General features: G+C 44.9%; 3 protein-coding genes across 3 annotated transcripts; 1 reads left to right on the top strand and 2 right to left on the bottom strand.

Annotated features, from left to right (window-relative positions):
- Positions 1 to 416: 416 nt before the first annotated feature.
- N7520_011999 (MFS transporter) lies at positions 417 to 2294 on the bottom strand (the record flags this gene model as incomplete). The annotated part of the gene is made up of 5 exons (XM_057145932.1): positions 417 to 939; positions 1046 to 1100; positions 1152 to 1487; positions 1550 to 1646; positions 1752 to 2294. 5 exons carry the CDS (start codon positions 2292 to 2294, stop codon positions 417 to 419), a joined length of 1554 nt encoding a protein of 517 aa, XP_056991686.1.
- A 1129-nt stretch (positions 2295 to 3423) lies between these two features.
- N7520_011998 (cytochrome P450) lies at positions 3424 to 4993 on the bottom strand (the record flags this gene model as incomplete). The annotated part of the gene is made up of 4 exons (XM_057145931.1): positions 3424 to 3449; positions 3507 to 3916; positions 3971 to 4110; positions 4574 to 4993. The coding sequence occupies 4 exons, from the start codon at positions 4991 to 4993 to the stop codon at positions 3424 to 3426; spliced, it is 996 nt and encodes a 331-aa protein (XP_056991685.1).
- A 634-nt stretch (positions 4994 to 5627) lies between these two features.
- On the top strand, positions 5628 to 6888 carry N7520_011997 (uncharacterized protein; the record flags this gene model as incomplete). Its single annotated transcript, XM_057145930.1, has 4 exons — positions 5628 to 5774; positions 5846 to 5891; positions 6240 to 6328; positions 6388 to 6888. 4 exons carry the CDS (start codon positions 5628 to 5630, stop codon positions 6886 to 6888), a joined length of 783 nt encoding a protein of 260 aa, XP_056991684.1.
- Between the last annotated feature and the right edge of the window lie 3749 nt (positions 6889 to 10637).

The raw sequence follows: 10637 nt of genomic DNA, 5'->3' as shown, positions 1-10637 counted from the left end.
CCCCTTACCCTATTAGGTATCGGGTGGTGGTCGTCGTACGGTAATATATCACCCTAACCTACGGTCGGCACCCCATCAAAAAAACTCCCGGATTTTGAACCCCTATAACTACCCCATTTACTGGCTGAAATCTATCAAAAATAAAATGGAGGGTGCTTGAAATATAAATTAAAAACATGTCAAATTTTCAGCTTCGTACGGGCCTAGAAGATAATTGTAATGTACTCGAATACTTTGAATGTAATGCACTATGACCCATTTTTTTTTGCCCATACTAAAGAATCCCGCCTTAATTGTAATGCAGTGCATTACAATTACCCCCATGGGTTAGGCTATTGAAGTCTATACGGCACAGCCTAATCACAACTTCGTAATACTATAGTGAGAAGGTATCACTAAATTTCTACCGTCCTACTTCATACCGTCTTAAATCCCAGTGGCCCACTCTGCTCTCTTAACGTCCTGCCCCAGAACATCAAGCCTATTGGTATGAAAGAAGCCACAGCAATGATACCAGCTTGCACGCTAAAGCTATTCTTGACGCCCATGGAATTTGCCCAATTCACTTGGAAGTAACTCACGATGAAGCCACCAGTAGTACGTGCCATGTTTATCCAAGCAGCAACCTCGCCGCTTCCTTCAGGATAACAGTCCACTCCATAAGCGTTGACAGCAACTGTGGTGATCATTATACCGAACACATACAGACCCCATCCCAAAGACGTGATCATATAGTGGTACCCATACTCTAGGGCAAATCCTAACAAAACGATACCTGCTACCATGAATGGCGTTGATATGATCGCAGCCCGAAGCCTGACTTCCGGTTCGAAGTGGCCATGATGCTTCTTGATGTAGCGATGTGCGATGAGATCGTGGATATAGTGACCGCATAGTTCACCCAAAAGGGCGGCAACGATGGGGGTAAAGTAGAAAAAGCTAGAGGATAAATATTAGATACTACCGCTTGACATAACAATTCAAAACATCTCAAAACATCTGCAACGAATGAAGATCGACAGTCAACATACGAAAGTGAACATACCCAATCTGTTTTGGTCCAAAATTATAGAGCGGGGTCAAGAAAATCGAGAGCGTCGCTAGATAACGGTAAGTTCCCAAGAAAAAGAGAGAGAATGATCAGAACATACTATTGATCCCGACAACCCAGGCAAAGGTAAGAAAGTAAAAAAAAGACATCAAAAGAATTGGTAGTTTTGTAATCACTTTAGCTGGCCGGAGAAGAACATCGATAAAAGTGTTTGGCTTGAGTAGGTTCACACGGCGCTGGTGAATGCCGATAAGCGTCGAGATCCGTGATCCATTAGAAGGGACGTCATGGGAGTTTCTGTTGTAGTACGTCTCGGGAACGAAGAGCACAGACAGTATTAATGCAAGACCGCACATGGCAAAAAACAGCCAAAATGCATCGTTCCACTTTTGTGTCGAGATGATGAATGCTGAGAAAAGGGGACCGAGATATGGACCTAGAGAGGCGAGGTGTGCCAATCAATACGATGCAGTGCCTCAGAGAGGGAGCCATGCTTACTGAGAATGATAAAGGCTGCCCATATATTGATCTTCCTTGCTTGTTCATGAAAGAAGAACATGTCTCTAGTAAACATCAGTCCACCCCCTTGAGCGACCTATTATGCGTTAGCAACGGTATCATCAAATCGGAGAGACATAAAACGGCAAGCCGGTTGGGAAGTGGAGGCTGGGCCTGAATCATGTTGGGGATACCAACGTACCGTAGAAAAAAATCCATTCAGAATGCGCGCGGCCATGAAGCTTTCGAAATTGGTCGCACCGGCACACCAAGCGGCGGTGGCTGTGGCAATGACAAGGAACCAGAAAAGAACGGGAAGGCGGCCGAAATAGGCAGACCCAGCGACAACGAAAATACCACCGACTCCGAGCATGAACACATTCCCTACCTGAGAATGGTTCACAGTATCTGGGCTTATGCCCCATTCTGCCGCTTGCGGGATCAGGGTGACTGCGCCCGTGGCAGAACCATAGTCTGCCAGCATGGCAGTCCACGATATAATGAGAAGGATGAGGTGCTTTTTGAATGAAGACCAGTTCAAAGGATCTTCCGGATCCGAGCTCGGTTGCGGGATGAGGATCGTGTGGCCGTCTTTAGCTAACTTGCTATTGAGACAACCCGAGCCGTTCTCTGCGTCGACAACATGTCCATGATCATTTGCCTTGCTTGAAGTGGCGAGATTGATATGTCTCGCAGTGGGTAGTTCATCTACCTCGTCCTGCTTTTGGGGAATGTCACAACTCATCGTATAAGCTTTGGGGGTAAAGTAGAGGGGAAAAGCGACAATATGAAAGAAAAGGCTAGGATGAGTTGAGTTACTGGTCCGAGAACGACTATTTATGACAGATAGCTGATATGCACGCGCTTCATGTGGCGCATGATCGACGTGGGTAATTAGACTACCCCGCAAATCCCTATGAGAGTCAAGGACGATTAGATTAGCTGAGTAAGGCTTAGCAATATATAAATAATCAAGGGCATCTCTGGACCCAAGACTTGTGGCCAATGAAACATAGTCTATTGAAGAATAACTTCCTTGGTGTTTCTTTCCGTGGATCGAAATCTACCCCTCTTACTACTCGGGTACCCTCATAAAGCGGTGGAAATGGAGGCTTCTGATTGGTCAGAGAATTCTTCCGGATCAAGATTGTTCCTACGATGATTTTGTTATTGTTTTTACAACTCACCGCCTTCCTGAAACCAATCATATTGTGGCTTTCTGTCGGTATGGATTTGACTAGTTTGCGTTTAGGCTTCGGCAAATGGGGCCCCATTTCAAAATTTTAGAACCCAACCCAGTGATAGAAACCCATGTATTAAACGCCCCCAATTCAAACAGGGAAATTGAAAAGCCGAAGGGCTAGCGTGGGTAAAGCACCCAACCCATCGGGTTTGCGGGTTCGGGTTGCGGGTTGGCTTGACCTACCTATTTGCGGGTTTTGGCACAGACTAGATATACCCTATACCATACGCTTATATTTTGAAAATAGCTATTATATTAATAAACATATATATTATCTATCTATAAATAGGGATATTTCATAAAAATATAAGAAATAAGGTAGAAAATAAGTTAAGTGGTACATGTTCTTACCAAAATGCGGGTAAATAACAGAATTAATTTCAGATGACTCAGCAGTTTATATTAAGAAATCAGACAGAATCAGGCAGCAATGGGCCGGCCCATGTAGAAGTCTAAGCCCACACTATTCCCGAACCCGATCTATGAAAACTGAATATAATGACCCAAGAGTAAAAGTGAAAGTATCCTTAGAGTCAGCATCAAATGACAACCCATCCTCCCCATCTGCGAACGCAAAGACAAAATCGTACACGAGCCGGGCGATCACGCATCGAAGCTGCATGAGTGCGAGCTACTTTCCAACGCAGGAGTACCGACCTGAAGTGTCATTAGCACATCAATTCCAATCTCAATGAGAATAACTGATATATCTACCTATTTGAAATGGGAAGTATGCTTCCTCATGCTTAGAAAAATCATTCTTTCCTTCCAGCCAACGCTCCGGAATGAATTCCGAACCGGAGGGAAAATAGCGCTCATCGCGCTGAAGCACATACTGCGGTATCACAACGATCGTATCGCCTGGGATCCAAACTTCCTCAATATGTAGACCATGTGGTGAAGTTAGTATGGGGTTAACGCTAGGCACGGCAGGCTTGAGGCGGAGGGTCTCGTTGATGACGGCTTGGAGGCAAGGAAGGTGGCAGAGCTTCTCGTTAGTGAATTCCGAGGTATCGGCTTTACTTCCAAAGGCGTTGTCAAGTTCTTCTAGTAGACTTTGGTATGCAGAGGGAGTCTTGACCAGATAATATAGTGCGTGGGCGAGGGTTCTGGCCGTGGTGTCACTGGATTTTATGTTGGATTAATTATTTTTAGGGCCTTTAGGATACCTGACGGACCTTCCGGCGATGATTATAAGACGGCCATCGTCGTTGAGAGCCTGGGCGCCTGGTGGAGCAGCTTGGTCTTTCTCCTCGAGGGCTTTCACTAGCCAGGAGATGACGTCTTGCGGGGTCTTGTCGCTTTTCAAGCCCCATTGCTGTGGTCGCGCGTTAGAAATTCAACTTGGTACGTAGGAAAAGTCATGGAGGGATTGTTGCGTAGAAGTTGCATCTCAGGCCCACCTTTTTCTTGTCGAGTGGTTGATTCTGTCTGGAGTGGATCTGAGTGGCAAGAACATTCACTTTGTTTTGAACGCGGGGCTCGTATGATGCTAGTGCTATACAACACGTACATCTATTAGCTACTACGCAATAAGGGGCAAGAAGACCATAGAGGAGAGTTTGGATTGGAGTCTATTACCTTCATGTTGAATGCACGCTCCCAAGCTTTTCGCCTGCGACGGTGGACCATGGGATCTCGCGTTAAGTTCAAATAAATCTGTGCATTATCGTCTGACACATGGCTATACCATGGAGATTTTGTGCAAGGCGATTGTGGCCCATGTAACGCGGGCACGGCTGATAGCCGATCAATTGAGATCTCCCGGGACCTGTACGCACAAAGTCGCCATACTGTTGGTGCAATTTTTGGAGATCCAGGTGGTACTGAGTTTGTTTAATCCCCTGCTGAAGCGGGAACAGCCGGCTCAATTTAGCGTCCCATGGGCCTGAAAACCGACTGAGGCGATGGAAAAAGGCGCGGTAGATCAGGATACTGATCGCGAGTCCGAAATTGAAACAACATGCGGCAAGCAGGGAGCGTCCAATCACACAGAATGTGCCCAGAGAGTATACACAGATATAGGTGCCGCACAGGGCCAACCAAGCTCCCAGGTACAAGGCCAAGAGTGACTTGATACGGTTGTCGATTTCCAAGGTGCGAATGCACTGATGAAATGCGGCCCCGAGCACTGTGAAAGTGGGTGCAATCTGCGAAGGAGCTGGGCTCAGCAGTGTCGCGAGGGTCGTTGGCCAGGCCATCTCTTCAAAAATTGGGGGCTTTACGGCGTGAGACTTTCTCGCCTTTCTCTCGTTCTGGCCAGGGGCAGCAGACACAATGGCACTTGTAATCTAGACACCATTCTCCAATTCCTTGAGGGATTATCGTTCCTTGGAGGATTATCGGATAGAAGTGGGAGCCAGAAAAGGAAACAATCAAGTGATTCGGTACTAGGGGCACTTCCAGTGTGCCGGGAAGCGGCGTAATAGTCGATCCTTCGGGGCACCAAGGATTTAGCGCTGCATTAGCCCCGGCGCTATGTGCCGCGTTCTCGAGCCTTGTCCAATATGAACTCGCAATGTTCCGGGAATTGATATGTTTTCTAAGCTGTCTTCCTGATTAGAAGGGGAAATTATCGCTTTTCCTCTAATATGACAGAGTCCTTGAGTTTTCCTCGATGTTGGAGTGGTTTCCGCGGCTAGCGAAGGATTGAAGGAAAGGCAGATGTTTTGTCGATCGCATGTGTATTCGCGGCCAGCCGCTCATTTAATTCCAACGCCCTGGATCCAAAGTGTTGGTTAGACCAGGTTATATTATTGCGAACTTCGCCCTGTTCTCTGTCTTTTCTAGTCATTCTTTTCGGGCGTTGGCTCTCTCGCTCTTGTCCTCGTGAAAATGTTGGAGTCGCTGCAGCCGGCTGCAAATGCTGTTTCCTTCATTTTCTGGGCGCTCTCCACTTTTTCGACGTGCGTGCGCGTATACTGGCGAGGATGGATCATCAAAGCTTTTGGGATGGATGATTGGTGGATGGTTATAGTGATGGTGAGTTTGGTATTATCGAAATTTTGAAATCTACACGGTCAATCTAATCATCGTGTAGATTTCCAATATAGCACAACAAGGAATATTCTGTGCGTTTCTTCACTATGGAGGCGGACTGTATGTTCTAATATACCCAATGAAGTATTGCTCTGATATGGGGTCTGATACAGATTTCTAGTCATCTTGCCCCCACGCCTAATCCAGCGATTGTAATGACCTTATCCAATGTATGTTCGGAAAGCCACCCCGATATCCAGTTCAGAGGTTCTCAATCTGACTTTTAATCTGCACGCAGCTTCTCCTTTCTGAAGAAATTGCATATATCTGGATGCAATTCTCCATCAAGACGGGATTTTTGCTCTTCTAAGGCTCACAAACCAGACAAGCTTCATCTATTGTGTTTATGCGACATTGTTAATGAACTTCCTCGTTTCCATCTCCCTCTGGCTGCTCTACTGCCTCCAGTGCCATTGGAAGCTTTTTGGGACAGCGCGACATACCCAGAGGCCAAGTGCCTATCAACATCCGTAACCTACTACGTGCCTGCCGCGCTTGTAAGTCCCTAGGCCACTAGCTTTAGAAAAAGACGGTGCAGCTAACCAATCCACCTCAGTCCATCATGATGGACTCTATCATCCTCTTCTCCCCTATCCGCCCCCTATGGAAGATCCAAGCAAGCGTCACCCGCCGACTGGGTATTATTGCCACTATCACCGTTGCCGGTATCGCGGTCATTGTTTCCTGCCTTCGCATCATCGTCCTTCACCAGTTCGCATTCCACCCAGACTTTACGTACGTCCTCGGCGAAATGGTCATTATCTCTGCCGTCGAACTCAACAGCGCCATTGTGGCTTCAAAGCTCCCGACCTTCAAGGCTGTCTGGCGAAAGCACGTTACCGGGACGCTGGCGTCGCGGACAACCTCACACAACCTGTCCTCGCTCGACAAGAGAGGGCACTTAGAGGGTAGTGTTGGGCTGACGGTCATCTACCAGAGGAGCGAGCGGGGGTCAGACCAGGAATTTCCGGATTCTTCGTCGACAAATAACTTGGTTGCGAGGCCGGGAAGTGATAAGTGGGTTGATTGTGAGATGGCTCGGAAGGGGGACCGATAATAGCCAGCGATACTGAAATTATAATTAGAGATACTATAAATACGAATAGTAATTTAAGAATAATATTCATGAGGGATCTATAAGGGGTTTGACGTATGTAGTTTCTGAAAGCCACAATCAACCAGGAAGCGACCACTTGGCCGTGGTAATAACTGTACCGGCCTCTGGGAGGCGTAGCTTCCCGAGGGATATAAGAAGTATCTCTTGGCCTTGCCGGATTGTAGTCAATTCGGGACGTTAGAGTGTTCTAGGGTTAGGCGTGCAACAGAGGCATGAGATCATATCAAGACAGGCGCAGAAACTGAGATATGTGTACCTCCCTGTTATGTGTTTGTTATTGGCGCGCCCTAAACTTTGCCGCGAGACCTGTTAAGGTCAGATAAAAAACTTGATATTCAGCGGCGGCGTGGCGCACCATCCCAGTCAGAGACTGGCAGCGTGACCTAACCGAGGCTGAGCCACCTAATACCGGAGCAATGGCACGTCCCCCCCGGAAGTACCGAAGGTCGAGCTTCGTGAGGACTGTGAGATCATCAAAGTTGGGCCGAACCGGGAATAAATCCGAGGATTGACACCGAAACATTTGGCTGAAAGAGTCGAATGACAGGTTATGATTACCCGGCAAAATTCTGGGGTCCTGGCTGGGTAAGCCTCGTTTGTCGCGACCCGGAAGCTACCTTCGGGTGATTAGGTGACGATAGCCAATAGTATAGCAGGGGCTGAGGCTCTTCGCAAGCATCCTGCGTGGTAGAAGGCCTGTCGTGGGGTGTCTTATAAACTATATCCCCTAGGTCGATGAAACTTATTCAGAAGACGATGTCCGATGTGGCGAACGAATTACTATGTTGGAAATGCCAAAAGCTAAGGCTTATCTAATCACCTAGTTCTAGACCTGCCAATATGGGACATGGACCTATGGGTCCACGTAGGACTCCCACGCTAAGCCATGGGAAATCCCACTTACGTAAGTCCTATGGGATTCTGCTTCTGGGATTTGGACAAGAAGGGTGGTCCCATGGGATCCCATGGGACTCGATCTAGCCAGATTAGGAAAGATCACATGACTGCATAACTTTGTTGAAATTTTCCGCTGTATTGACTATGTATAGAGGATTTAAGATACAGAGGAAAATTACTACTAATAACCCTCTCCCCCCTCTTCTACCTTTGAATTGGATTAATTAAGTTGAACCCCTATTTTAGGGGTTTAACTTTTAGTGAAGTTAATCACGTGATAAGTAGGCTAACATATATCTCTTTAATAATTTCCTGGAAATCTCGTATATTGATATCGAGTTTTAGAAGAAATAAGATAAAAATGACTAGTTCTAATCGAAAATATATTAAAAATCACTATTTTAGCTAATTTTAGGGAAAAAAAGTAGAGATTCATAAGGCTAGGAAAATATAAGTAGTCCCTGGGTGTAGATATATATCTTTATGATATCCCTGACTGTAACTAGTAAAACAAATATAAAACAGCCAAAATTACCTTCGTAATTTACATTAATTTATCCATTTCCTCTTTAGGCAATTATGCAGGAAATAAGGGATATGGGATCTAGCTGGGATTCCCATGGGATCCCATGGGAATCCCATAGGAGTCCCATTGCGCTTAGTAAATCCCATGGGATCTTGGCAAATGGGACTTGGACAAGAATATTTTTTTTCCGGTCCCATATTGGCACGTCTACCTAGTTCCAACGTCTTCAGATGCGGCCACTGCGCTTATGGGCACCCGACCTGGGAGTGTCCGTTAACGAAGAGGCGATTGAGACTAATTAAGCGCGCCAATTGTGGCGAAGGTCATCGGCTGACACGCTGGGAGTGTCTGGTGAAAATGGCGGCTATGGATGAAGCCTAATATGCAGAGTCACAATATCTAATATACTACCGCATCGCGCGATACTTTCGAATGGCAAAGAGTACGGATATCATAATGCTACCGAACAGTCTAGACTGTCCTAGGGTATGGTATAGAAATATCTATCTATGCTCTAGACACTCATAGGGAAAAATAGACTTCTGCATGGGCCGGAAAATTATGTCCAAGGCCCAACCCATGCTAAAGCCTAAGTAATGTATACATATATTACATATATTACCTAGTTAATACTAATGTTTCTGATAGACTACATGGTAATTACATAGAGATTTAAATTTACCGGCCCATGGGCCAGAAAATTATGTCCAAGGCCCAGCCCATGCAGAAGTCTAGGGAAAAAGAAATCTTCTAGAACAGTTACGCAACTATGGTTGATCCAGAGATTGTTATGCTTCGGCAGGACCTAAGTCCGACCTAACCTAACCCAATACCTAATTAGGTCGCAAATATAGTAGATATGCCTAGCTTATAGTATAGTATGTTCATAGCATGTTTTAGGGCCCTCTGCTAATGAAGTTTTATTATTTTATGAGCTAAAATCTCTAAATCTATAAGAAGATTCATATGTTACTAGTAATATATTAGATATCTCTTAATCGATAAAAATAAATAAATTACAAAGGGTTATTAGAAAAGCGGTGGAGCTACCGCTTATTTCAAAGATTCTTGAATATATGAGAATGAGACTTTTTAAATTTCTCTTTTTCTACTGGTCGAATTTAGTTAGATTTCAGAGTATAGATTTATCTATGCTTTCTCTATATATGTGTGTAAATTTATCTAAATCCACCTAGTCGAAATAGCAGAATATAGAGAATATAGAAGCATAATAGGGGTAAATTATGTAAAATTAAGCCCTAATGGGGCCCTAGTTGGTACATAATGGATCGGGCTAGGTAATCAGGACCTAAATTGGGTTCTAAAGAAGCCTACTAGTAATACTACTAGTAATGAATAATCTACCTCAAAAGTTACTCTTGAGTTCGCGGGCACTGCTAAAAACCGGGATCTCGCTACTGTATTTTGTCTTACGCTTTCGGCACGACTTATAAGCCTAAGGAAGTCGGCGAGTATACCTCTGAGCGATGTATTATCCGCGCCTTGGCCTTTCTTAGGATGAGATATATAAAAACGGCGAACTCTTCAGCTCTATGCAACAGCAAACTTAGAGCGTGCTCTTAAAAAGTAAAGTAGCCAAATACCGACCTGCAACGATTTTGGTTAGCTTTTACGAAGCACCTGGAGTACGAAACTTACTATGCCTAGAATACTGAGACCTGCTAAGAGACTTATCCCTTAACTAATTCCGAGATTTTCGAATATTGGCCGAGACTACAAAATAGAGCCAAATGCAAAGGCCGAACGGCAAAAGTCATTGCCGGCAAAAAGAGATATAGTATATTGCGGATACGATATTGGAATATGAATAAAAATGCACTGCAAAATGATGAAAACGTTTAGAGCGTAAATTGTGATTCCGATGGCGCTGGTAATCTAATGAATATGAATAATCGCGGTCTAACCTTCGATTCAATTAGCGCATTCTAATTGATGGTTGAAAATGTGTGTAAATCTGTTTCCTTGTGAAAGTTCTACTTACCGAACAGAAAGAGGCTAATTGGGGGGCCAAAGACGGTAATAAGAGATGGTCTTAATCGCCACTCTGGAGGCTGTAAACCATTCTGCTTGATATCTGGTATTAGTAGAAAGTGCAAATATGCAAAATATATTACTACTGCTAGAATATAGCCGACGACCACATAAATAAACACAACACCAGTTTCTCCTAGGTTGAAACTGTTAGGGTTTATGGATAAGATAGAGGGAGAATAGATGGGTTGTAAAAAAGCAGTAATCAGATTTG

The sequence above is a fragment of the Penicillium odoratum genome (genome assembly GCF_028828045.1).
Source record: "Penicillium odoratum strain IBT 22623 chromosome Unknown utg000008l_segment0_segment0, whole genome shotgun sequence".
Classification (NCBI taxonomy): domain Eukaryota; kingdom Fungi; phylum Ascomycota; class Eurotiomycetes; order Eurotiales; family Aspergillaceae; genus Penicillium; species Penicillium odoratum.
The sequence above is the reverse complement of the archived record's forward strand: the minus strand, read 5'-3'. Positions and strand labels throughout refer to the sequence as shown.